We start from the raw sequence: 27,763 nt of genomic DNA on the forward strand, positions 1-27,763 counted from the left end.
GTGCGCGTGCGTAAAGGAGAGAGCAGGCTTGTTGGCATTTTTCAGCTGTGAGGGTTTTGTTTAATTGCTAAGGAGTTGAAAGTATGTAACTTTATCGTAAAACTGAATTTCTTAAACTCATTTGAAGGAGCCTGTGCCCTCCATTTTACTTCGAAGGTGAGAAACCTGTTTGAGGAAGGCAGAGCCTTTGTGTTACCTTGAAAGACTTTTTCAAAATCCATGTTTGTAATAATAACGTGCAGTAGAGACCAGAAGCTTGTTTAACCTGAGAGGGTTTGAATGTATTTTTAGGAGCTGAATGTGTATCAGCAAAGATGACTTGTGACTTAATTTATCTTCTTGAATTATTTTAGCATTGAATGGTTCATGACGTTACAATTCCAAGAGCATATCAAAGACGATGAGAATCCTATCCACAGTGTTGACATGGAAAAAAAATCCCGATAAAAAGCAATTATGTTATCACTATGTAAGAGGCTTAACTTACAAAAGAAAAACGTTAAAAATCTAACGAGCCTGCAATAGAAGCCAAAAGATGACGCCTAAACGTTTTTTAGAGCTTGTGAAAATAGAAAGTGACGAAACCCAGCAGCGATTTTTAAATGACCTTTTGTTAGCATTACCAGCGTGTTCTGTATGCTTTTGCTGTCGTATATTCGCGTCACTTTTATTCTTTTTTTATTCCGACACGTTTTGTAGTTGATGTATGTGTTTCTCTGTTGCCTCGTAAAATTTAAGCAATCGTTCAGATTTTGCTACGGAGACTTTGGATCATTGAACATTAAGGATTGCTCGCATTATCACAATTTATTTGCGAGTCAGTTTTTCATATTTTCCCTTATTCCGTTAATTGAGACCCATCCCGGTTTTTACCACCAGGCCATTCGACTCCTCAACAGCAACACCTGAACACTTACATCTACATTGCACTACTCGCACACAAACTGTACCTGCACACACTCTGAATACTGACCGGAATATGCATCTGTACTTCTAAAACATTATCTGTGCAATAACTGTCATTTGTACTTGCTGCTCATTCAACTCGTATTGCTCCATAACTTCTTTTATACTTACACATTTTATTTTATATGGCTTGTCTATTTTTAACTTGTAATTTTTTTTAATAGTTTTATTGGATCTAGGCTGAGTGACTTGTTTTTCTCGTCATACACATTTCATTGTATGTTGACCCAGTGTTAACCTATTTATGACAAATAAACCTAAACCTTCCGACTAAATCAAATTGCAAGCAGTCGGCTAAAGGTCAAGATTGGCACCTGGCATTCCAATCCCAACGTCGTACGTCATTTTTAGGTCCACAGCTGTTATTTGATTGGCCAGCCGGTAGTCCTCCTTTCCCCGCCTCCTTCTGTTATTTACCTCCTTCCTCCGCAGTTTGGGTTTAGTCCGATTCGAGGGCTTGTTTCAAAGGTCGTTAGGTTTCGGTTTTCTGCTCCGACGCGGTGGTGATTGTCAGCTGAGGATGAGCAGCTGTGTGACTTTGGGGTTGACATTTTCATTCTTAGCGTGAACGAGCATTATTGGTGTGGCAGACCTGCGGGGCCTTGCTGTGGGATCGGCAAGGAGGTGGAGCGCTGCACGAAGCCGGTGGTGTGCTGTTGACTTTGGGGTGCTGGGTTTCGTCGCTGAATCCTCCACCCCGGTCGTCACGGCTCGTGCTTCCGCAGTGGATTACTGCAGTGGAGCGGGGTGGGGGGGATTCGTCGACTTCTCATCCGGTCGATATTTTAAAAAATGAGTGCAATCAGGAAACTTTTGAAGGGGCAATGGGTGCAAAGGGGCCTGGCCTCCGCAAACTGTCGAAGCATGTCCAGCCGAGGAGGTAGCTCAGGGGGTCTGCGAGTCCTGGTCGATATGGACGGGGTTTTGGCCGACTTCGAGGGAGGATTTTTAAAGAAATTTCAAGCCCGATATCCGAACGAGCCTTGCATTAGTTTGGAGGACCGTAGGGGGTTTTGGGTCTCTGCCCAGTACGGACAACTGAGAAGCGACCTCTGCGTAAGTGTGTGCCGGCGGCTGGGTGAGGGCTTCTCATAATGGGTCGTGGGAATACAAATGGCTTTACGGCCCTTCAGCTTCACACCTGGAACTGTACAACGCTCGAATAAAATTTGATTTGGAAAGTAATCTTGCCAGTCATCTTATAAAAAAGCTATCAACACCACTAAGCAATCGCCAGCAGTGTCCGCATGTGGTGGTTGTACTGTATGTCTCCCAAGCATCTAAATGTCTGTACTAGTAAATGACACAATGCCCCCAAGTCCTTACTGTCCTTAAGCATGTCCAGATTACCCATTCCATCACACCTTCCTGTGCCCACCATTGATAACTTGTGTCTTTTTGTAATGCTACCAGTAATCTTAAGAAGCTTCAAGGATTTTTATATATTATTATATAATAGAGAGAGAGTTTAATTCCACCTTTTTGTGGAATTCCTTTAGCTCCATGAAAGTAGTTGAGCTTGTGAATGAATTACTCAGCATAGTCTGAAACAGTATTATACAGTTTTTCTGAAGAGCGTCTAATACAAATATAGAATGTGCTACACTTGTGTGTGCGTGTGGGTATTTTTTTTTTTTTTTTTTTGGACAGTGACATTTTCAAATTAACAAGATTTAACTCTGTTTCTTTCAGGAGAAAGCAATAAGTATATGGGAGTCTAAAAACTTTTTCATTGAGCTTGAACCCCTGCCTGGTGCTGTAGAAGCTGTGAAGGAGATGTCACAACTTAAAAAGTGAGTCATCTGGGGTTTGCCCCCTATTTCAAGTATATCAAAGCTACATACGTTTAGAGCGGGGGTCCTCAATCCCAGTCCTGGAGGGCCGCAGTGGCTGCAGGTTTTTGTTCTAACCCGGTTGCTTAATTAGAAAGCAATTCTTGCCAATGATTCAATTTCATGGCTTGTTAGTGCTTTAACTCTGCCATGTCAGGTCATTCTCATATCCTAGATTTTCTTCCCCTTTCTAAGGGTATCATCCAAATGATTTGAAGGCTAAAATGGATGAATAATTCTCAGTCCTTTGCTTTTTTCTCTTCCCTTCCAAGTATTTAATTAAACCCAACAGTGCATGATAAATACACACAGGTATAAATGGTAACAAGCTAAATGGAGAAATGCTGGTTTCTTTTGTCATTTGCATGTTATTGCTAATTAAGAGCAATTAAAAACCAAGAATACAGCTGTTTAAGACTAAAATAAGCAATAAGGGTTCAAAATCTTAACGAGCGAGACAACTAAAGTGAAGTAGAAGTGTAACTTGAGCTTCTTATTAAGCAGTTGGGTTGGAACAAAAACCTGCAGCCACTGCGGCCCTCCAGGCCCGTGATTGAGGACCCCTGGTTTAGAGGATGGTTACTTGTAGTGAAAACCGAAAAAAAAAAAACCAAGGCATTTGTTTATTTTTGCCTGCAGAAATGTAATAGTGTTAGGATCTCTTACATATTTCAAATACCTATCTCAATGAGTAATGTCATGTCATGCTACTTCATTTATTAGTTGGGCATCATATACGCCATCCAAGGGTCATCCTCCGTATACACAATTCATTTATATATATATATTTTCATTTGGATAGAAGTGTGTAGTAAATAAAAAGTATAACTAATATGTAAATATACATAAAAATGAGACTTTTAATTTCTGTTTGCTTCTGATTTCTAGTCAGAACCAGAAAAATCAGAGCCTGTCCTGTAGGGGTGTGTGATGTTGGCAAAAAAATAATATTGTAATATTTTCTAAAACTTTGACAATAAAAATAATTAGATGATTTTTTTTTTGCATCCTTTAAAAATGTGTGTGTAAAATTCTTATTGGTTGAAATTTGTTAATATGATTTTAATTGTAGCTTACTAATGAGATTAATGGAAACAACAGTTAAGGAAAAAATGTGTCTATTTATTTATTTATTTAAAACTGAAGTAAAAATAACACACAAACATTAAAGTCACCAGTCAAAGTATTACTGAGATGGAACAGTGCAAGTAGGAGTAAACCATTTCAAAGTGGCCTTCAGGATTTACACAATCAAAATACACGAAGACCAATGAAACTGTTATAATGAGAGCATTTTAAATGGGCACTTAAAACCTTTACTGCAAAAAGTTATGGATCCAAAGGGAATACAATACTAATCAACAACAACAACATTTATTTCTATAGCACATTTTCATACAAAAAGTAGCTCAAAGTGCTTTACATAATGAAGAAAAGAAAAATAAAAGACAAAATAAGAAATTCAAATAAGAATAAGACAACATTAGTTAACATAGAAAAGGAGTAAGGTCCGATGGTCAGGGGGGACAGAAAAAACAAAAACTCTGGAAAGCTGGAGAAAAAAAAATAAAATCTGTAGGGGTTCCAGGCCACGAGACCACCCAGTCCCCTCTGGGCATTCTACCTAACATAAATGAAATAGTCCTCTTTGTAGTTCGGGTTCTCACGGAGTCACTTGATGCTGATGGTAACTGAAGTACAGCGCATGAATGTTGTAGTCTGGATAAACCTAAACTGCTCTGCTGTAAGGTGAATTGTGCAGAATGCAAGCAAGAACAAACATCTAACATGCTGTACTGTTGTGTAAAAATCCAAGGTTCTGTTAAAATGTACAAAATAAAAATAATCCCTTCTAGCGAATTACGTAATTTGTGATGACTAAAAATGCATTCCTCCAAAACAGTTGAGTCGTCAACCCTAAGAATGCGTATTACTGTTAATGCAACTTAAAATCAAGCCTTTCAAAAGTTCCATTGAGGACACCAAAACTGTAAACCGGCTCATCCTTTTGGTAAGGAATGTTTTGAAATCCAGCTGGTGCTTATTTGGGCAACTCTAAGTGGCATGTTTATGGGTCAGCAGCGCTGAGAATCTGTATATATGTGCAACCACCCAAAAACAAATATTGTCTTTAAGGAAGCCTTAGTGTGCTTTCAAATTTCCTAGGATTAGGAGGAAATACTGTTTATACTGCCAGTTTAACTATCTCTTTATAATTAAAGAGCCTTGCACTGAGGTGGTATGATGTAAGAATAGGACAACAGCAGCAAAATCCATAACATCTTAATTAGGGTAATATGATCTGATGATGATGATGATGAGTATACCAAGAATGGTCACACAACAGCAGAGAAAATGATAGCTGAAAGAGAGGTGGTGTGGATGACAGACTGGGCACGTGGGTTTCACACAGTAATGACACAAGGCTCAACATTTAAAAAGCAAATGTAAATATCTAACCAATTATACAAATAAACCCCAGCAATGGAACTTCTGCAGAGAGAAAACAAGCATTACTGAAAGTGAAACAATCATGATGGTAGGATAGCTTCTAGTTTCAGATTTTTAAAAGGTTTAATACAGAAAGTCTCCAAGACAGACCTGTGGTCCTCATATAGCAGTTTCTTATAGACTGTGAGGGGCAGAGTAGCTAAAGGCCGTGTTTAAAACACAAACGGCACACAACAAATTAACAAGGTTCATTCTGACCATAGGCTTATCAGATTTAAAATGTAAATGCATTTTATAATAATAGAGAGATACATTTTATTTATTTGTAGGCGCCTTTCTAAACACTCAAGGACACTGAACAATAGATCAAACACACATGATAAACAAAACTAAAATGCAAAATTTAAAATCAGACAGAGCAACTGTAATCAAAGAGAAAAAGCCGTCTTAAAGAAATGAGTTTTAAGCTTAGATTTGAAAAGTGAAAATGATTCAATATTTCTAAGCTCAGATGGTAGTGAGTTCCAGAGCTGCTCCCCATGGTGGTAAGACGGACGAAAGGGACAGTCAAGTGGATGGAGGAAGAGGATCTGAGGGTATGGGAGGGACTGGCAACATGGAGGGGCGAGGTTGTGGAGAGCGTTAATTATTAACAGAAGAATTTTGAATTGAATGAGTAGAAGCTGGCAAATAAGGTTCCTTCGCAGGGGTTTCTGCGCTCAAACACAAGGGTTGTAAAATATTAGATATGTTGGAACCTTAAAATTAGGATAGAAATAAAAGATACTGGAAATAAAATTAGTAGGATGGGTGTTTTCTATAAAATAAAATATTTCTAGGTAGGCTCATTCTCCATGATAAGATGAGGAGGAGATGAGCAGTATGTGAGCCACACCTACCTGCGAAAAGACGTTCTATCCCTTGGCTGGCAAGGGAGCATCCGAGAATTCCAGGCGTATCCGATAAACTCATTAGCTTTGTCTGCCCAGCCGGCTCAACAGGGTGAGCTCAGTAAAAGTCAAGTGAAGTTTACAAAGTCAGAATAGGTGAGCCGGGCACTTATTAACTATGCCAGTGTAAGCCTAGCAGCATTGTGTTGGCCTGGTGAGTTGTAAGTGATAATGAAGGGCATGCAGTAAGATTTAATCCACCTTAATGAATGGACATCTATCTGTGTGTGAGTCTGGTTGCTGTGTTTCTCTCATTCAAAAAGATGGCGCATCACAAACATTTCTAATAATAAAATGCAGTACGTTTGTCATTCCAACAGACGGCGCATCATAAACTTTTAACACAGCTTTTGTGAATCCCATACCAAATGGCATGTAGCAGAGACATATGCTTTGCATGGTGCACTACAAAAGTAAATGCTGAGGTGTGCTTGTCACCATCTAAGCAGTAAAACACAACATGCCATATAAACTATAGTTGGTGCAGGCAGCATAAGAACAGAACTATGCATGCAAGTGGCATCAGCATGGCCAAGCTTTGTCAAGCATGGGACAATTAATTTGTTTTTGCCCTGTAAATAAAACATGATTTATACCTCTAATAATTGTCAGCCTTTTATTATGCTGCTTTAATTCCAGTATATAATACCCGGCCAGATCTCTTTGTATTTACATGAGGTCACCTGCTCAGCAGTACAGGTAGCTGTGAATCCTGCAGTACGTCCTGAGGTGTAGCGTATGATCTTCTGCAGGGCTGAGATTACACAAGGAGGCCTGAAGCAGGTACCACCTAATTGTGAACGTAACATGCAATGTAGTGTTTACTAGCAGCCCTTCGCTGGAAACCAGACAGCAATAAATCACCTAATTACATATAAAGTAATTTTGTATTAGTTTGCTTAATCTGTGTTTGTGAGTTTTACATTGATTAGCAATTGAAACAAGATGTTGCCACATGCCATGCATACGGTAGGGCTGGGCGATATGGCTCCAAATTCATATCATGATATTTTTGAACCAAATGTCGACATGCGATATCCATCGGTATTTTTTCCTGTCCAGTTTTACTCAAAAAGAAGTCACGCAGTTGTATTGTTCTCGCGTTTAATTGTTTGGATCTAACTGCACAGTAAGAACTGTATATGATTTAACTTTACAGTAGTGTAAGCATAAACATGTAAAAATGTATATTAATACAAAAAAGCCAATTTTCTTACTGAAATTGGGTAGTGTAGGAGTTGGTGCTTCAATTACTTTAGTAGATTTCCCATTTAAAAAAAAAAAAAAGAGCATATTGAAATATTTTTATTTTTAAGCTATTTTTTGTAAATGAATAAACCAAAGGCAGAACAAACATATCAGCGTCTTCACATATTTTGTGCAAAAAATACAAATCTAGCAACTGCTTCTGGCTTTAAAGATGCCCTGCGGCAGTTCACTGTGCTACTCCAGGCATTGAGATTATATCTCGGTATACAAAAGCAACTTCTTCAGCTCTGTAAAAAACAATAAGAACTGGAAATGAACCGCTAACTGTGAGAACGGGACAGACACGAGGTGCCCTCGCTCGCGCCGTTTACTCAGAACTAACAAATCCAAACCAGAATCCGTCTGAAAAGTCAATTGAGGTCTAAAACTTTTAGAGAGGAATATTGAATTCAGATAAATTTAAGGCAAAACAATTGATAACTGTGGCTGCAGGGTTACCTCCAAGAGACGAAGCTTCACTGCATTGACATCCGTTTGGTTTCTCTGTTTTGTTTTTATCACTTATAGGGCTGAAAAAGTCTTTTCACACCAATAGCTAGGAGACAATATAACTTAACAGTTTCACAGCAGTGACGTTCGTGACTGACACCAAGCTTTACGTACTCTTAATGCCTAGCAGAGTTTCGTTTTCTTTTTTTGGTTTCTGTTGCATATTCCAAAGTATCGTCCCATTCCTTTTAAACTGAAAGCACTCGTATTTGGCTTATTACTTTGAGTGTCATCACGACTTCTATTGTTTTCGCTTTTAAAGAAGGTTAAAAGGTTTTGGTGTTTTTTGGTTTTTTTTTTTCCATTTTGTAGGGGTTAACATTTTACATCTCAGTGACGCAAGAAATAATTTGCTTTCCGAAATACCAGAACAGAGTATTTGAAAATGAAACACCGGTGTTGTCGACAGGCGAGCTGACACAATACTAGCTAGCAAAACAATGTACTGTCACCAAAAGAACAAGCCTGCCCCCTCCATAGCTCCTTGATGGGGCAGTATGTACCCCTACACCTTGGCACCTGTACTCGTCATCCCAGGCAGCGCTGCCCCGCTACATGATCCAGGCGTGTCAGCAGCAATAACTCTTTAACGGACCGCCAGGAAGTTTCTGCTGCACCGGCGATTGAAAAACGCAGGCAGAGAGTCAGAGGACGGGCAGGGAAGCTAAACAAGGAGCAGAAGCACCGGAGTTTGCCAGGGGAGCAAAACAACAAGCGGGAGATGATGCAGACCTAAATGAAAACCAGGGAGTTAAACGGCTAAACGTGTTGCACAAACAGAGTGCACAGGCAGCTAGCTATAAAGGTGTTGGTACTTCTGCCTGCTTATTAAGTGTGCAGTTCAACCAGCTGCAGCTTGCACTGGCACTTTTGACGGTGGCACACTCTATCCTATATGTAGCATTTGTTCTTTTTTTTACGTAACTTATTTTTAAAGCTGCTTTGTGACAATACTTGTTTAGAGCGCTATATACAATGACATGTTAGCTCTATGTAAAGTCAAAACGAATTTCCTCGCACGCCACACATCTACAGCGGTATTGTCAGTCCCGTTTCTCTGTCTGAAGTTGCCTCGCTAACTCTGCCCACTGCTGCTGATGTCACAGGTTCCTGTTGCCAGATAGGCACAGCATCAGCACCAGCTTTTGATTTGTCATATCCAGGGCCAGGTGAATATGTGTGTAAGCTTAATACATAATAACATGAGTGTGCTGGACATCTTACTCAGTAAAAAAGCGAATGTGTCTGTCTGAGCCAGCAAAACGGCGAATGTCAAAGCACTGTTTCATTGTAAAGGTCTCAAGTTGTTTTCTCGACTGGTGGATCTACTCTCTAACAGACATGCTTTCATCAAGTGCTGTGTTGACCACTGCTAGATCCAGGGCTGAAGCATAGCCTCGCATTTTATCATCCTCCATCGGTCGCTTTCTCCTCTCCTAAATCCCCCCCGTCTTGTTAGTGGAGCGGAGAAACTGTTCCACTCAAATCATACAACGCAGGAACAGCTCCCCTCTGCAACGGCTTGTGAAAATCCTTCATTTGTTTTTATTTAAATGCCAGCTACAAACTTGGGTATGGGGACTAACCGCAGAACTCTTTCTCAGGATAGTGGCGATCCGTTTAGATCGGGAAATGTGTGAAACGAAGTACCGCATTGTACTTACTGGAAGCTCGACATAAAGCTAACAACAAGGTTCAGCTGTAGACCTCTCTGTACGATAAAACCTTTTTTCTCTGACGTTGTCGCCACAAAACAAAAATCAGAATGGAAGTGACTGAGCCGGCTGAGATTTCACTGAAAGTACATCCGCACTACCGTGTGCATGCAGCCTATTAATATATCGTGATGGTTTTATTTTCAGATGGTGTGTTAAGAAACATCGTTCATGTCATGCCACTCGATATATTGCCTAGCATACACCAATATAGCAGCCATTTACCAAGCTGCTTTTGACTGTATAATGCAGCGTATGAAGGGGAGCAGAAAGCTTTGACTCTGACCAGTAAAGTGAAGCCGTAGTAAAGCCACAAGTGGGCAGTGAATCCACAGAAGTTGATGTTTGCTTTTAACAAGGTGGCACAAGGCCAGAGGAAACCCCTGCCCGCCTGCCTGTCCTTCCTGTAATTTACTTTGAAAAGCACTGCAGCAGAGGCCAGCCGAGATTTTTTGTATTTATTCTGTCATTCTTTTCCTCATAGCACAGATGTCTTTATTTGCACAAGTCCAATAAAGAAGTTCACTTACTGCCCTTATGAAAAGGTACGTGTTGTTTTTATTTTATTTCTCACATGACAGTATAAGTTGATGTACAACAGTAAATCTTTTACAGTTTGTGAGCTCAGCATTTTATTATACTAGGCTTTATTTTGTTCCATTTTTCCTCATGTAAATTAGAGGTTCAAGTGAAGCTTTTATTGGTGAAGTACGAATAAAAAAAACAATGGAGTGACACCTCTGCTCTGATAGCCCTTTAAATGAATCTGAAACAGATAAGCCGTCATTCTCTCTCGTTATTATTCTTTCACTATGCAAAGCAAGGAATTCAGGAATACCACCAATTATGAGCGATTTCAGCAGGATTCATGGGCCTTAGGCTTACCCTTCACTATAGGATGAGGAGCTCGGAATTCAGATCACGACGAGCCACTCGAGGTAGTTGTGGCCTGTAGTCAGGACGCCTCCTTGGGCCTCTCATGCAGGTGTGCGGCCCACACTGTAGAGGGGTTGTGTCTCTCAGCTGGCATGGTGGAGGCTGGAAAATGTATTTAAGATCTGATAGATAGATAGAGTGAAAGGCACTGTATAATAGATAGATAGATAGATACTTTATTAATCCCAAGGGGAAATTCACATACTCCAGCAGCAGCATACTGATAATAACAATATTAAATTAAAGAGTGATAACAATGCAGGTATACAAACAGACAATAACTTTGTATAATGTTAACGTTTACCCCCCTGGGTGGAATTGAAGAGTCACATAGTGTGGTGGAGGAACGATCTCCTCAGTCTGTCAGTGGAGCAGGACGGTGACAGCAGTCTGTCGCTGAAGCTGCTCCTCTGTCTGGAGATGATCCTGTTCAGTGGATTCTCCATGATTGACAGGTGTCTGCTCAGCGCCCGTCGCTCTGCCACGGATGTCAAACTGTCCAGCTCCGTGCCTACAATAGAGCCTGCCTTCCTCACCAGTTTGTCCAGGTGTGAGGCGTCCTTCTTCCTTATGCTGCCTCCCCAGCACACCACCGTGTAGAAGAGGGCGCTCACCACAACCGTCTGATAGAACATCTGCAGCATCTTATTGCAGATGTTGATGGACGCCAGCCTTCTAAGGAAGTATAGTCGGCTCTGTCCTCTCTTGTACAGATCATCAGTATTGGCCGTCCAGTCCAGTTTATCATCCAGCTGCACTCCCAGGTGGCCTTGTCTGTCCAGCTCCATGTGTTGACGTGAAGTGAATTTATGAACATGTAGTCACATTGCCCTTGTGTCGTATTATACTCTCTGTGTTACAAGACCAGTCGTTGATGTGGATCCCTCTCCCCACCTGCAGCGGTGTGCCAGCTCCACATCCATTCACTGACCAGTGTCCAGGCATAGAGGCCCTTTGGTGTGGTGAAAGTCAATAATCCGTTGTTTGGTTTTGCTGATGTTAAGTTGGCAGATAACCCTTAAAGTTTTGCCCCCGACTCCTCTCCTCTGTCCCGTTCCCCTTATCCATACACACCCCATTACTGCAGAATCATCTAAGAATTCCTGCAAGTGACATGACCTGGAGTGAAGTGTCATGGTAGTTTATACATCTGATAGGACTGTAGTCACTAGAAACTGTTTTTATACGCATTCCTACGCTTGACTACCTTTCATTTAATGATCAGAGCAAACACTTTTGCTGTTGTTGTCAACGGTTTATAGACTGCCTGTTCATAAACTCTTGAAATTATGTGGAAACTCTAAGGCTACTCCTGCAGCCTGCTACTCATTTTCCTTTTGCACATACTCAGATCTCATTGTGGTGTGACATTTGACTTCTGTAGGCTAAGTGTAGAATCTAGTGACTCCTGCGAGGCTGATCTCTGCTTTTTACTGACTAAAAACTATGCGACTCTTCAATTCCACCCGGGGGGGGGTAAACGTTAACATTTAACATTATACAAAGTTATTGTCTGTTTTTCACCTGCATTATTATCTTTCTTTAATATTATTTATTGTATCAGTATGCTGCTGCTGGAGAATGTGAATTTCCCATTGGGATTAATAAAGTATCTATCTATCTATCTAAAATCGCATACAACTTTTAAATGATGTCACACGCTACTCATAGGGTAAAGAAACGTGTGCTACTTTCAATTCTTACTCAATAGTTTGGTTATCAGTGCTAATTTGTAATTGTGTTTGTTGATGTTACTAAAATTTGCTGTTAAAAGGAGTGAGCTGCAGTTTACTGTTACATAATTTCTCGCAAAGCATTGGCAGATTATTGAGGGTTTCCTGGAAAAGGCCAGACGGGAGGATCAGGGTGTTCATTAAATCAGGTTGTCTGAAGGCCATAAATGTTGCGTACCAGAAGGAAAATAAAGCCATCCATTCTTAATGTTTTGCCCAGGCCTCCTATAGTCAGAGTTACAGATAATGTACCTCTTAAATATATTTATTTTCTCCACTAATGTCTCAATTCATCAGGTACGCTCTCTCTACAGATTAGCCTAGGAAGGGGCTGCTGGGTTTTTCAGTTCTTTACTTTGCTCTGTGGCTGTTGAGTGGGACGAAGGGGTGACATTCCTCCAAAGTGTCCTTTCACTTGTCATAGTTATTAACTGTCACACTTGCTGTTTAAATGGGTGTTCACAAATAAAAGGATTTATTTATATATATATATTTTTTTAAGTAAAATACAAATATTCACACCAGTTTGGAAGTACAAATTAATTTGTAATTCAGATTCTCCGATTTTAATTTCATTCATTTACTGTTTTCTTTTTCTGACTTTCATGTCTTTTTCAGTTTTTCACATCCCAACAATGTAATTTTTGACCTTTTTTTTTGTTTTAGAATAGTGGATAGCATAGAAACTTTCTTTCTTCTCCTTTTCAATTATTGTATCCATAGTGTTTTCCTAGAGGATTAATAGAATTTCTTGCTTTATTCTTTTTACCTTAATTTTGCTACAGTGTTCACATGTGTCTGTTTTGTTAACTCTCGCATAAGAAAAATGAAAATTTTCACCTGTGATCATTGGTAACATTGGTTCAGCTTCACTGTATGTGTTTGTAAAAATAAGATACTCCAGCGTTACCATTTAGTGCTCTCTTTATTTAATTCATCTTGGCTGATAAGGTTACCTGAAGATGCCCCACAACATTCCACTGCCGGCCTCATTTACTAACTACAGTGGAACCTCGGTTTACGAGTATTTTGCAAGACGAGCTAAAATTTTTAATAAATTTTGACTTGATAAACGAGCGAGGTCTTGCAATAGATAGATACTTTATTAATCCCAAGGGGAAATTCACAATGTGAGTAGTATGTACAGTGATCCCTCGCTATATCGCGCTTCGACTTTCGTGGCTTCACTCTATCACGGATTTTATATGTAAGCATATTTAAATATATAACGCAGATTTTTTGCTGGTTTGCGGATTTCTGCGGACAATGGGTCTTTTAATTTCTGGTACATGCTTCCTCAGTTGGTTTGCCCAGTTGATTTCATACAAGGGACGCTATTGGCAGATGGCTGAGAAGCTACCCAACCAGAACGTGTATTACCTATTAAATAAAACTCCTCAAATATATTGTGAGCACGGGGGCTGTTTGAATCCCTAGAACATACGGCCGCTCCTCAAAAAACACTGAAAGATTACCTTCACATTGCTGTTTTCCTTGCTGGGCTTAAGTGTGGCTGCTTTGTCAAGCGATATGCTTTGCATACTTAAAAGATCAAACAGCACGTATTGATTTTTGATTGTTTGCCTTTCTCTCTGTCTCTCTCTTGCTCTGACATTCTCTGCTCCTGACGGAGGGGGGGTGTGAGCAGGGGGGGCTGTTCACACCACTAGACGATACGGACGCTCCTCTAAAAATATGCTGAAAGGCTACCTTTACATTGCTCCCTTCCTAGCAGCTGCGTTGTCCGGCGGTGCTTGGCATACTTAAAAGCCCAAACAGCCCTATTGATTTCTGATTGTTTGCTTTTCTCTATCTCTCTGACATTCTCTGCTCCTGACGCGCACTCCTTTGAAGAGGAAGATATGTTTGCATTCTTTTAATTGTGAGACAGAACTGTCATCTCTGTCTTGTTATGGAGCACAGTTTAAACTTTTGAAAAAGAGACAAATGTTTGTTTGCAGTGTTTGAATAACGTTCCTGTCTCTCTACCACCTCCTGTGTTTCTGTGCAAATCTGTGACCCAAGCGTGACAATATAAAAATAACGATATAAACATATGGTTTCTACTTCGTGGATTTTCACCTTTCGCGGGGGGTTCTGGAATGCAACCCCTGCGATTGAGGAGGGATTACTGTATACGCTTTGTCTGCTGAGCATCATGTGATCAGAGCTGAGCTGATGGTGGTTCTCTCTCTCTCTCTCGCTGCAGGATTGTGGGTAATCGTCTCCTATTCTCCGTCTGAGTCAGCGTGCATCACTCATATAGTCAACATCCGTATGAGCGTATACTGTTTACTACAGCATTGTGACTGTGTGTGTGTGCTGTGACGTACGAGTCCCCGTCTTGCACCCCAAAACACGAAGCTGAGTCTCGGTACTTTAGCAACACCAGCTTTATTCAGCTTGAAATAACAACAGTGCGGATATTTATTGTAGTGGGATCTGCCACTCTCCTATACACAGACACAGCAGTCAGGCAGGGTCGTGGCCAAGTAGTACCGTGCCCTACGCATTTCTAATGTTCCTTGTATCACCCATCGACGGCAGGCGCTTATAGCATGTCCACAATTGCTTCGGATTCGCTTTTATGGTGAACTGCTACAGCGCTGGGAGACTGCGGGAGCTTTGGGATGCTCTGCCTTGTGTCATCCTGTTAGGTGGAATCCCACAAGAGTTTAGAAACTCACTCACACCAGCCATGATTCTTTTCAAAGGTAAAGTGCAGTTTAATTTGTTTTATGTATTTTTACTTTATATTTTGTATTAATCATTTTTATATGAATAGTTTTGGGTTGTGGAACAAATCATCTGAGTTTCCATTATTTCTTATGGGGAAATTCACTTTGATATACGAGTGCTTTGGACTGTCAGCACGTTTCCGGAATGAATTCTGCTTGCAAACCGAGGTTCCAGTGTAGCAGTCTTTTGACCATCTTGCACACCTGATCTGTATTTTGAACTCCTCCCTGACAAATCATCTGTTCTATAAGCTCTTCATGATTTCTAAATGACTCTCCATGTCCTCTTCTCTAACCTCAATAGTAAGGTGCAGAGCACTTCCCACCAACTAAAGGAGCATGAACTGTTAGTTCCAAATGGAGATAATCTGAAAAGGACTATGAGATTTATGTTGGTACAGCATTCTCATCTGGACGAAAACAATTAAAAAGGAAAACAAAATGTTGGCTTATATTGCCAGTGCGTTTGAATGTAAAACAATGGACACGTCTCCCAACTTGCAGGAGTTTGTCGTGAGATGGGTTGTACAGTGGAGTGCAGTGTGGAGAACAGCAGCGGAGTTCATCCTGGGATTAAAGAGCTTGTGCTAAAGTGACAAGCTAAGGGATTTGAACCTCTTTAGTTCTGAGTAGAGAAGGCCTCATCCAGGACTTCAAAAGCCTTAAGTGCGTCAGTAGAGTTCTTTAATAATGAACAATGTTCTCTAGGACAGAGTTGGGAATTAAGTGGAAGTGCACCTCAGAGTGAAGGTGATGAGCACTTAATTACACAAAGGATTGTGGGAGTCTGGAATACACTACAGAGTCATAGAATTGAAATCAAACCCCAGAAAACCTTTTAAAAGGGTTTGAAAGAGACATTGGGACACCTTAACAGTTGGGTAACCAAACAAGTGTGGCCAGTTGAATGTCCTCCTCTTGACTTTCTTCTGTTTAGCTTTAGGGGCGACTTCAGTGCTCTTCACTCACTATTTATTTCTAGAATTCTTTCTTTGTTCTCGTTACTGGAACTTGTACTCCATTTGATATTGCTCCTTCTATCCGTCCATCTTAATAAGTCCATCTTTTGTCATTTGTAAAAGAAAAGATTCAGTTGCTCATCCTTATATCTCCATGTATTTTTATGACTATTACAAACATAGTAGTGATGTTAGTTTTGTCACATCTCTCTATTATAAAAAAAAAAAAATCTTTGGGAGGGAGACTAGGGAGATGAGACGAGATCTTCTCGGAAGACAATTTGAAGTCCCACGAGAGACACATTAACTTGCTCCCAGCTCTTAATACAACAACAAGCGACAAACAAAACACGCAGCTCGCCAGCAGCACAAACCCAGCAGATGATCCATCCGCTTCTCCTTGCGTGCGTTCAGCCACCCTAACCCCCCACACTCCCCCTTCACAACCCGAGCGGCAGAGACGCGAAGTGGCAAAAGGACAGCAGTTGTACGGGCTTTAAAATGATTGACGGGCAGCGCGACAGCAGCAGAAAGACAGCAGATGATCCGACAGCATCTCCTTAGCACGCGTTCAGCCGCCCTCCCGTCACAACGCGAGCAGCGTGTTATGTCCTGCGAGAGAGCGATTTAACCATGCCTGGGGCCGGAAATAAAGGACAAGTATTGTTTTCACAACGTTACGCGAGACAGGGCAGTGAGACATCATTTAAAACAAGTTCACGGACATCTAACCTAGCAGTTGTTGGATTGCTTTTGGCCAACACGCTTCATGTGCTCCCAGCTCTTAAAACAACGACAAGCAGAACATCCAGCAAGCCAGCAGATGATCCAACCGCTTCTTCTTAGCGTGTGTTCGCCGGAGGTGGGCGAGCGAAGCAATACATTTTATTTATATAAATGTGCAGTCTAATTGGTTCTTGCTTGTCCAGCCAATCACACCTCACGTTGCCACTGTCCAGCGTCCTGAGAAGCAGGCGTGAATTAGAACTGCGCCTTGCCAGGTGTACTCCTTACTCGTGTTTGTATGCTCCTCTACATGACACGATGAAGGTAACTTGATTCTTTTTAATTTCAGTATTGCCAGCTATATATTTTTTCCAATTTGAATCTTAACAAAACATTCTTAAATTCTAATCTGCAGTTGAATTTTCTTTTTTTTATTGTATAAACCGATTCTCGGACAGTTCGTCGTCCTCTTCTACCAAATCAATGATCAAATTCATTTGTTTTCTAAACTTTAATATTTGCAAATGTTTGTCATACTCCACAGATGTTTTCTTCCAGGGTTAGGGTTAGCTGCAGTCTGCTTTCTTGCTGTGACTACGGCCTCCACCTTTTGTATTGCTTTACATTGATTAGATTGTCTGTATTATCCCTTTGATATATCAGCTCACAGTCAGAAATCCCATTTTCATTCTCGTATTCTTTTGTTTCTTGGCCTTTTCTTTTCACTGCTCTAAGCACTCCTCTCACTTTCTGTCTGTCGTGTTATTTTAATTCCAACTGCACTGATCTTTTGCCAGCATTTTGTCATTTTAGCAGTTTCAGTCTTTCTTTGTCACAGCATGTCCTCCTTTGTCTAACACTTCACAAATCGTTTTTGAATTTGTATTTACTCTAAAATTAGAATGTACTGTTTAATTCCTTTCAGTCAAAGAAATTGAACTAATGACTGTACTTTCAACTTGACGCGTTTCTAGTTTTCTTTCTTCTTAAACTGAATAATAAACCGGTGCAAAAAAAATGTAAATATCTTTGTGCCTGATGTGCTTACAGTATTTTTTTATCACGGCGCCTTTGCTGATTTAAGTTTGGTTTGATCTGACCTGCTTTCTTTCTAGAGCTCTGACCTACTGCATCTCCATTTCAAAGCTTCCTTCTTCTCCTTTTACTTTGGCTTCATAAGGTCCGTACTGCCTCTTGTGTTTTTGCCAACTGCTCTGAGACCACATGCGAGTATTACGTCCATATGACAAGAAACCTGACTTGATGTGCGGAGTGCAGTGAAATTCTTACTTGGCAAATTCTTACGTGCCACTCCTGGGCACCACTGCCCACAATCCTCTCTCCTGCAATGGCTGAAGCCCTTAGACTTTAAGTTTCCGTGACATCTCTGCCAACAGGTGGCTTGTAGCCCTAGCTCCTGCACCATTCATTGCTGAGCTTAGCACTTCAACCGTTTGGCACTAGCAGCTCCGTTCCAGGTAGTGTGTGGTAACGGTTAGCCATTTTTGTTAAATAAGTAATTAGAAGTCCAAGTTACATGTTCAGTTTATCCCATCTTATTGGGGAGTATCCACAGACATGTTACTGCAAACAGAGGACCTCCAGTTATTTTAGCTGTGGTGTGTTTGTGTTGAGTGCCTCCCTGAGCCTGGCGGAGTCGGAGATCATCTTACTGTTTCTTTTGTTTTTTCGCAGTATGCCTGGGTTGAGAAGCACTTTGGCTGCGACTTTCTGGAACAGATGATCCTTACCAGAGACAAGACCATTGTGTCTGCGGATTTACTAATTGATGATAGACCTGATATAACAGGTTTGTGGCTTACTTTGCTCATGCTGGTGACTTTTTTTTGTATTAGAAGGGGCGTAAAGAGTTAGGTAATTTCCTCTAAAACGTTGTTGCAGAATAACAAAAAAAAGAAAATCTATATTTAATATAATGCGTGTCTGTACATATACAGGTGGGCCTTGGGTTACATGAGAGTTCCATTCCTGTGGATTTTCATAGCCTGATATTTTATGTAAAAATGTCTCATAATGGAATATCAACAAAAATGCATCGTGCTTTAAAGAAAAATGTTTTATATTTTTAATAAATCAACAGTGAAGCACTGTTAACATCACGGGGGGCCTCTGAAGATTATAGAGATTTTGTAGTGGAACGTAAACTTGTCTTCTATAGGACTCTCGGGTTAGTGCAGCCCTAATGGTTACAGCGCCCAAGAGTCCTAATCCAAAATGAGGCTTTGCCCCCAAAGACACAAAGCAGGAAACGTACTGGAAGAAAATTTTAAACATGTATAAAAAAGAAGACAGATAGGAAGCAGGGGAAAATGTAAATCAGGGTGAATAACTGCTGAAATGTATTGTGCTAGTGCCGTAGCAAAGAAGATTCTGAGAGTACAAATCTGGACGTAGTAAATACCAGAAATAAAGAATAAAAAAACTGAGAGGTCTACCACACAGAAATCAAAATGAAAACAGGAATGAAAAACTGTTCAAGTCAAAAATATCAGCCTTAGTTAACACAGGAAAAAGTACTAGGGGGATGAAGAATGGTCCTTGGATGAGGAAGAGCTCCCAATGGTGACCTTTGTACCCATCCCATTGGTGGTTCACGACCTCTGAGGACACGCCCCCCATGACTCTGTAATCTGCCTCAATGATGGGATGCTCATAAATAGGTAAAATGGTGGCATGTGAAATAACCTTTAAATCAGACAACTAATGTGACATTCAGATTGCAGGGCCCAGGAAACCCTAAACTTTGTAAAGCAATGAAGAAAATCATGAATATATTAAATGATTATAAACCCATTCATAACAGAATCCTAACATAGACGTAATTAGAGTTCCGGAGTTGAGGCCACAAAGCTGGATGGACACTTTCCAGGACTTGATCTTGATGGTTTAGCTTATATGGTGGAAACATCTTGGGAATGTTGGTGTAGTCAAAGAGCTTTGCCAATTTATTGATTTCCAACAAGTAGTCAATGCCGTATAATTGATACTAGAGACAGGGAGACTGTGGAGGACAGAACTACAGTAGTCTGAGTGAAATGTGATTAAGTCATCAATAGGACACAAGCCACTGCCTGTCCAGTTACACTGTGATGGACGTGTTCAGCATTAACATTTCAAATGTGCCACCTATTAAAATGTATATTTTAAGACACTTGGTAATACAGTGCATTGCAGTTTTCATTCCAACAGATGGCACATATTAAGCATTAGCACTGCTGTTGGCAGTCCTATCTCCAATAAGGCAGTAGTCAGACTGGCACTATAACTTAAAGAGCCATTTAATTTGAAAGAAATATAGAAATAAAAGAATAAGAGAGGGAGTGCTAATATCATTTTGGGTCCATTACATATTCTGGTGATCGGCCCTTGTTAACACAGCAAAATAAGAGTAGAAATAAATTACATAAATAAATCACAAATTTCGTGAACCCCTATAAAAAGGGCACACTGGCCTGCAATGACCCGAGTTTAAGAGCTCTGTGGTCAGACCATCAGCTACTTCCCAGTTTGTGACAGTCAGTGGACACCATTGGCTTTAGTATTTTCTCTGTGGTTTGTTTCCTCCCCTATTTAAAATTTCCTTTATGAGGTCATAGTGTTGGCTTTATACAGCATCTGATGGAATGAGAAATACAAGGCATTGTATTGGTAGATATGCTTATCCTGGGTCCATTTTATAAATCTCATTAAATGTACATCTTGAACGTTTTCCCAACCGTTTTTTTACTTTCTCATATGTGAAGTGTAGGAAAAATATTGTAATCGATAATTCATCAAAATCTCGAGGTCGAATTTTTGGACAAAGTTTTAGACCTCCCCGAGTCTACTACTTCTCGTAGGGAAAGTATTATAATCGTCCAAAAAATCTGTTTTTGAGATGTTGATGAATCTTGACGTTTTAGACCTCCCTTATGTCTGTGTAAGCACAATAACCTGAGGACGCTTTCACTTCAGTCAACCAAGTTTTGCATGCAAGTATTGGGTCCAAAACGTAGATTTCTATAAACTTTTAAGTTATTTCTGCTAACCAGAAGTGGTACATTTTTATTCATGAAGCTGCGGAGTCCAATTTATTCAACTTTACATTTAATAATAATAATTGTTCAATATGTTATTAATTTGATTTGATTTGTTGTTGCTGGTTCTTTAATGTCCATAATATAACAATAGAATCCTTGTGTTTTGGTTTACTCCTCAAATATCCATCCCCATATCTGAGTATATGAGAAAGTCGGGGGGCACTGCCGATTTTTTTTTTTTATGTAGTAAATGAGGTGTGTGTACAGTTGTATGAAAGTCATGCATTCCTACCCAGGCCCTTTGTAGCTGGGTGTGCTGTGGTTCAGGTGGAGAAATAGGAATATTTGAATCGGTGGGCTTCAAGGATAAAGTTAATCTTGACAAGTCAGGAGATGAATTTAGCCAAGAAAAGCCATGAATCGTCAGCAAGTCTCCCGTTCTAGTTTGAATCAGCCATGTCTGTTCTGAGCTTCTTTCAGATTGAAGTAAAACCGCACAAGACTTCTGTGGTCTTTTCAGAGCACAGATTTGTTGGTAACGTCTGCATGCCTGTGCTCGTCCATGTTTTGGAGTAAAGTGTGTTGATTAAATAATACTGCGCTCGTTTGAAGAATGGTCAGGAGACAACCTGAAGATCAGGAAGGCCGTAACGTAGCTAACAGACGTTTATGACAACTTAGCCAAAAATATGTATGTGGCTCCATAAGAGCTTTTAGGGGTTTTGCTGTATTTTTTATTTTTTTATTTTAATGGGTTGTGACTTTATATTGGTTTCTGGTAACTAATTAATGTAATTAATATGAAGTTTGTTGTGAAATGTTTTCAAAATATTTCCTTTCCCTCCACTTAGCAGCCTGTTTTTACTTTGCTTGGCAGTCTGAATTGTTAGGTGATGACGACTGGTATGTGAACTTTAGTAGGAACTTCGACTTCAAAAACCTTTTTTTAAAGTTCACCAAACTTGGGTGCAATCAAATCCTTTCATTTATTCAAGCAGCTCATACATTTGCTTTTAGTGCAAACATCAGATGAGTAAACCAAAAAGCCAGCAGGTTTCTGTCTGGAATCAAAGTGGTGCATGTCGGCAGGCGGGACATGAAGCTTTCTTTCTCTATACTCCAATGTTTTTTTGCCATTTTGCTTTTCCTCTTCAGGTGCTGAGACTCGTCCTTCCTGGGAGCACATCCTTTTCACTTCCTGCCACAACAAGCATCTGACTCCAAATCAGCCAATCAGGAGACTGCACTCATGGGCTGACGACTGGAGAGCAATATTGGACAGTAAAAGATAATGGGGTGGGCTTTGTGGTTTCTTTCAAAGTCATAACCCCCCGAGCCCCCCTTAGTGATTGCAAGCACATTTACCTTTATAAAGTAGCCTCGACGAGAGAATTTCCCAGCATGCAACATATTGCTTATACCCGGTGCTGCGGATCTTTTAGAGGAAATGCTCATTTGTATTCATTTCTCCAGATTCTGTAAATTGTGACATTTTAAGCTCATTTTTTATTCTTTCAATCCATGTGTACTGTTTTGGTTCCTGTGAAGTGCTTCACTTGTCAGGTCATTTTTGGACACGTAGGACTCTTTGCCTTGTGGTCTGCTTGCTAAATATGGCAATTAAAAGCAGTCCATTTTATTTTTTTAAAGAAAACCTAACCGTTTTTAGTGAAAAGCTACTTCTACCTGACACATCTTCTCAAGTATGAGTCCCAGTTAGGACCTGCATGGTGGCACAGCGGGTAGAAGTGGTTGGATCCCTTCAGTCTGGGGTTTGCATGTTCGTCTCTTGCTTGTCTTTGTTGCTTCCTTCCTGCAGTCCAAAGACATGTTGGTTAGTAACAACTCCTCCATTGGGAGGCCATCACTGTGCTCCATGAAGGGCCACTGTTCTGTCCAGGCTTGTTTCCTGTCCTGTGACGAGCAAGCAGAGATAATGTTTGGGAAATGATGTCCTCGATATTATGACCCTGCTGACCTCAATCCTAAGCACATACTTGTGTCATTTTTGTCTCATTACCAGTAAATGGTGTTCTGCATCAGAGAACTCTGGCAATCACTAACATGGTGCATATGAGATAGAGGAGCCATAAAGATTTATGACCTTTTATCACAACTGCACATCCCTTCTGCCTGTCACTGCATCACTTCCAGCTTGCATACAGCTGAGGCAGGTGCATTCTGGGATGTCCCCTTTGTGGAGACGTTCTGTTGATTTGGCCAGATTGTATTTATAAAGTTAATTTTAATGGAAGCTGTATGGGGTATAAGAACCCCCCCCCCCCCCCCCCCCCCCTCCCAATCCAGATGCTTTCTCACTCTGTGTTAGCCACAGCAGGGCATGCCATACCGTCCTAAGGCAGCAGTGCCCATGCTCTGAACGAGAGGTTTCTCTTCAGCTTGCACAATGCAGACATTTGAGGTTTACGGTAGTGTTGCTGTTAACGGACGACATCCACCATGTCAAGAGGCCAGTGCTTCTAGTATGCGTCTCCTGGTGATGGTGGAGAGTTGCTGCAAACACTTGCGTTGTCTTTTTGTGCCATTTTCATTCTAGAAGGAAGTCTCTTTGCTTTTTGTTGCACAAAGCCACCTTACATTTCGGTCCACTTATATGACGTATACTCAGGTTTAAAGGGACTGGCATTACAGATAATTTGGTTGTTCTTCGTTTACTTTGTTGTAGTGACATAGGATGTCAGGGTATAGAAACCCCACAGCAGCTTCGACTGTAACGGGTTTACGAATGCCTACTTCTGTACTCCTTTAGCAGGAAAAGCAGACGGCGACCTCCGATTAACCACTGATCTTTTTCATTTAATCTTAAAGAGCACTTTCTACTGTGAATGTAAAATGTTCAAATCTAAAATAACACAACAGGCCCGTGTGGCTCAGGTTTGGGATGTTGGCAGTAATGACTTCATTTGTGTACGACAGAGGAAGCTGTTGTCGAGAGCACTTTAATTTTCTGCTCACGTCGCCTCTTGATTTGGGTCAACAGCTAATTGTGATATTTTTCATTTTGGCCTTTTTTGTGTGCCACTTAACCACTGAAGATGGGAATTTCATTTGTAGGATTTCACTTTGGCCTGTTACACACCCTCTCTTATCCTCCTTGATAGCTATGGTCTCGGGTTTGAGGAGCATTATGCAACTTGCAGTAGCCTCACCTCTTTATTTTCCTTTCTTCTTTGGATTTTGGAGACAAGCAGATGAGCTACTAAAGTGTTTATTGGGTTTGAATTGTTAAGCTAATGACGCCCGTATGTACCTGCTGTCACTCTCCTTTTTATTAATCCTCGGTCCTAGCCATTACAATTCACATGCCTGGGATAACAAGCAATGAATAGGGCGTTTACTCTGTGTGTGTGTGTGTGTGTGTGTGTCTGTTTTTAATAGAATATAACATGAACATTTTATGTTTGCACTTGTGAATATATCATTTTTAAAACCTGTTGAATTATTGTGCAAATGCATTTAATGAGGTACTTAGCAGGCTAGAAAGAATGTCACCATTCAACGTTTATGCATCTGACAAGTAGAAATCTTACATTTATTATTGTAATTTACAGTTTTATTCTACTTTAGTCTGACATTTTAATTATGAATCATGGTCAAAGCATTGGATTAATTGAAGGCACAACAGTAAGATGAAGTGTGTCAGTCAATACTGAGAGAAGCCAACTGCGTCTGCTCTTGTAATAATTCTGCTGCTGCGTTACCTGCCAGCCCAGTCTGGTGAGGGGGACCCATCGAGCCTTTTAATGTCTTAATGTTATTTGTAACCGTTTTTAGATACAGGCGTTCTGCCAGCCTGTTTTGTTTTGTATGGCACCTTTCATGGTGAACACCAGCTCAAGACACTCGAGTGCTTAATTCTCGTTGACTGCCTGTTTCTGCCTGCTGAGTTTATAATTCTGATGAAAGTGTTTTTCAGATTTTAAATGATTTTATGCAGAATCTACCAATTTCATAAGTTTTAGACGCCTCGTTTGTTTTAACAGTTTAAGGAATTGTGAAGTGCCTAGGCTTTATTACAACAAGATCTCCATCTAGTTATCTGTGTAGATCAGCCATGTTAAGATCATCCTTATAATGCTGGGCAAATGATTAACACGACAAAGTACAGCTTAAAAGAATAACATTTTAAAATAAGACCTATCAGTGGGCGACCTTCATCAGGTGTATTGTACAGAATATCTGAATGTCATTGCCAGGCTGGGCAACACGGGCACCTCGGCACACCCCATACCTCGTTCCCAATCTGCAAGACATGGATCAGCTTTTTATCCAATAGGCATCTCCCACACGTACCCAGGTGAGGTGGCGATGTCCCTTTGGGATATTTGGTGTTGTGATTCTTGCCACCAATGTGCCCCAGGCTAAACTGAGGCCTAAAATTCCAAGTGGTGGTTATGCCTGTCCATAAGCAGGCTTCTGTCTACCCCAGTATCAAAACAACCCCTAATGATATCCATCCATCCATCCATTTTCCAACCCGCTGAATCCGAACACAGGGTCACGGGGGTCTGCTGGAGCCAATCCCAGCCAACACAGGGCACAAGGCAGGAACCAATCCCGGGCAGGGTGCCAACCCACCGCAGGACACACACAAACACACCCACACACCAAGGCCAATTTAGAATCGCCAATCCACCTAACCTGCATGTCTTTGGACTGTGGGAGGAAACCCACGCAGACACGGGGAGAACATGCAAACTCCACGCAGGGAGGACCCAGGAAGCGAACCCAGGTCTCCCAACTGCGAGGCAGTAGCGCTACCCACTGCGCCACCGTAATGATATTCAGAAACTAAAAATTAATCAAGAGAGAGAAATAGTGAAAGCTCTGGCTGTTTAAAGATAAGATGATTTAATATAAAAAAAAAAATCTTTTAACAGGAAACAACAAAAAAAACTAAGGGGAGACAAAAAAAAACTAAAGACAACCAGAAACAAACACATCCAATCCACAGTCCAAACTCAAACACCACCAAGACAGAGCAAAGAATCCAAAAATCCTTCACCTTGAAGGTGCGTCCGCCAGAACAGTCAATGCCGTCCTGGTGGTCCTGAAATGACCAGACCGAGGGTGTTCCTCCAGCTGAACATTATGGTTGGTCCAACCCCTCAAACTCTATATAAAGGAGACAGGGCGCCTAACTAAACACGTGAACACAAAAATTAAATTGTATTAATAAAACTCAAAACATACACATAGACTAAAGACATAATATTTAAAGAACAAGAAGTGGAAATACATTTTCATCCTCCATGTGTCGCATCCCAAATGGTCAGGGACGGTTTAAAGGGGGACAGTGAAGCGATTTGTCCACTTATTGAATTGGTGGGCATCAGGAATACAAGCTGATTAGGCGTTCACTTTATGTGGTAGAAATACGGAGATGGTGGGGCTACGGCTAAAAGGCCAGTTGGTGTTCACCATGGAAAGGTCCTCTAGGAAGTTGATCAGCAAACAGAGGTCTGAATCGAATATGCGGTCGCTGCCTGTCCCCGTGTTCTAATAAAGCGTGTGCCCATCTTTCTGCTTCTGCCTCCTTTCAAGCTCTGGGAAGGCTGCAAATGTAAATGGCAGTCGTTCTCTCGGGGGGCCTCTTCTGCTCAAGACCCCCCAGTGACTGGCCCATGTTTGTTTTTGGGACAATTCTGAACACAAAAACACTGCATTGCAAATCCGAGTCGCCCGTTGTGTTGTCCACATGCATCTCCATTCTCCATATTTAGTGCTTGGCGGAGATCATTTTGAAAATGGATGACAAAGTTTACCAAATATGATGAGGAAGTGGCCATCGACAACGAAAACGACTGCTTCTCAAACAAAGTAGTGGCCTAGCACCGCTGCTTCTCAAAATGAACGTCCGAAAAGCCCACACACAGACTGAATGCTGAGCGTGTTTGTGAGGACCTGACACCCTGCATGATTTTATCTCTAAGTGAATGATGTAATTTTGCACTTTTAATTTACTTCTTCACCAATAAAGGAGATATCGGTTATATTTTATGCAAAAATGAGCAAATATGTAGAGATCAAGAGAACCCTGAGAAAGTGTGTTGATGATAATGTTTCAGATGTCAATGGTGCTTTTGTGTGCCCACTATGTACGCGTGCAACAGGGGTAAGTCCTTTAGCCAATTCAGGGCACCTCAAATGTATGGAAGCCATTTGAATAAACGCGTAAGCTCACTTGTCGTTGTCTGTGTTTTCTGAAAATGTCTAAACGAGGCCAAGGACACGTCGCTGAGGTTACTTCAGAGCCGAGGTGAAGGGGAGTCTTTGCTCGCTCAGGTGAGAGTTGGCAGGCCTTTATTTGAAGGCCCATGAGGAGATGCGCACACTGAGAATGCTGTAGGTGGTCTTTCTATACGCCATAGTAGAACATCAAGATGAGAGCAGGCCATCCTACTCCAAAATACGTCCTGCTGGTCACTTGTTCCGTCTGTCCGTGGATTTTTGTGTGAAGAATAACTTTCAAACATTTGTACCAGATTTGCCCCTAACACGTTTCCAGCTGTGTCTCAGTGGTGTCCTTGCTGCGTTTATTTTCAAAGTGACCGCTGGGCTCTCCTGCATGAAGTCCTTTCATAATTTTAAGCCCTTTGGTCATGTTGGCCAGTCATTAAGGCCAAAAGTATGTGGACACCCCTCCAAATGACTGAGTTCAGGGTCTTCTCTATTGACCAATATTGGCAGTAGAATGGCGGGTGATCTGACCAGCACAGTAACTTTAAACATGGCACTGTCATAAGAACCTGTGAAATTTGACAAAGGAGAGGAGACCATTCACTCCATCCAGTTTAGCTTATTCAGCTGACCCACCTTCTCTTCAAGAGCATGTCGTAGTAGTTTATCCCAGATGCCCACAACTCGTAGGATGCCACCTTCCCGATGCTGTGCTAGATGTGCTGTGGTCAACTGTGAGTGATGTTATTGTGAAGTGG

At 41.0% G+C, this 27,763-nt stretch overlaps 2 protein-coding genes across 2 annotated transcripts in view; both read left to right on the forward strand.

The window, feature by feature from the left end:
- Positions 1-27,763, forward strand: part of LOC114660960 (myosin phosphatase Rho-interacting protein-like) — a 198,275-nt gene that overhangs the window by 161,904 nt on the left and 8,608 nt on the right. The gene's annotated exons all lie outside the window — the stretch shown is intronic.
- On the forward strand, positions 1,372-27,009 carry LOC114660963 (5'(3')-deoxyribonucleotidase, mitochondrial-like). The gene is made up of 5 exons (XM_028814003.2): positions 1,372-2,022; positions 2,659-2,759; positions 10,157-10,217; positions 18,460-18,574; positions 21,960-27,009. Exons 1-5 carry the CDS (start codon positions 1,759-1,761, stop codon positions 22,094-22,096), a joined length of 678 nt encoding a protein of 225 aa, XP_028669836.2. The 5' UTR covers positions 1,372-1,758; the 3' UTR covers positions 22,097-27,009.

This window comes from Erpetoichthys calabaricus, chromosome 11, assembly GCF_900747795.2.
Source record: "Erpetoichthys calabaricus chromosome 11, fErpCal1.3, whole genome shotgun sequence".
NCBI classification, from domain to species: domain Eukaryota; kingdom Metazoa; phylum Chordata; class Cladistia; order Polypteriformes; family Polypteridae; genus Erpetoichthys; species Erpetoichthys calabaricus.

Coding starts and splice junctions, on each gene's coding strand:
- LOC114660963 (XM_028814003.2), top strand. CDS start 1,759: ATGAGTGCAATCAGGAAACTTTTGAAGGGGCAATGGGTGCAAAGGGGC. Junction 2,023..2,658: donor AACTGAGAAGCGACCTCTGC/GTAAGTGTGTGC, acceptor TGTTTCTTTCAG/GAGAAAGCAATAAGTATATG. Junction 2,760..10,156: donor GAGATGTCACAACTTAAAAA/GTGAGTCATCTG, acceptor TTTTCCTCATAG/CACAGATGTCTTTATTTGCA.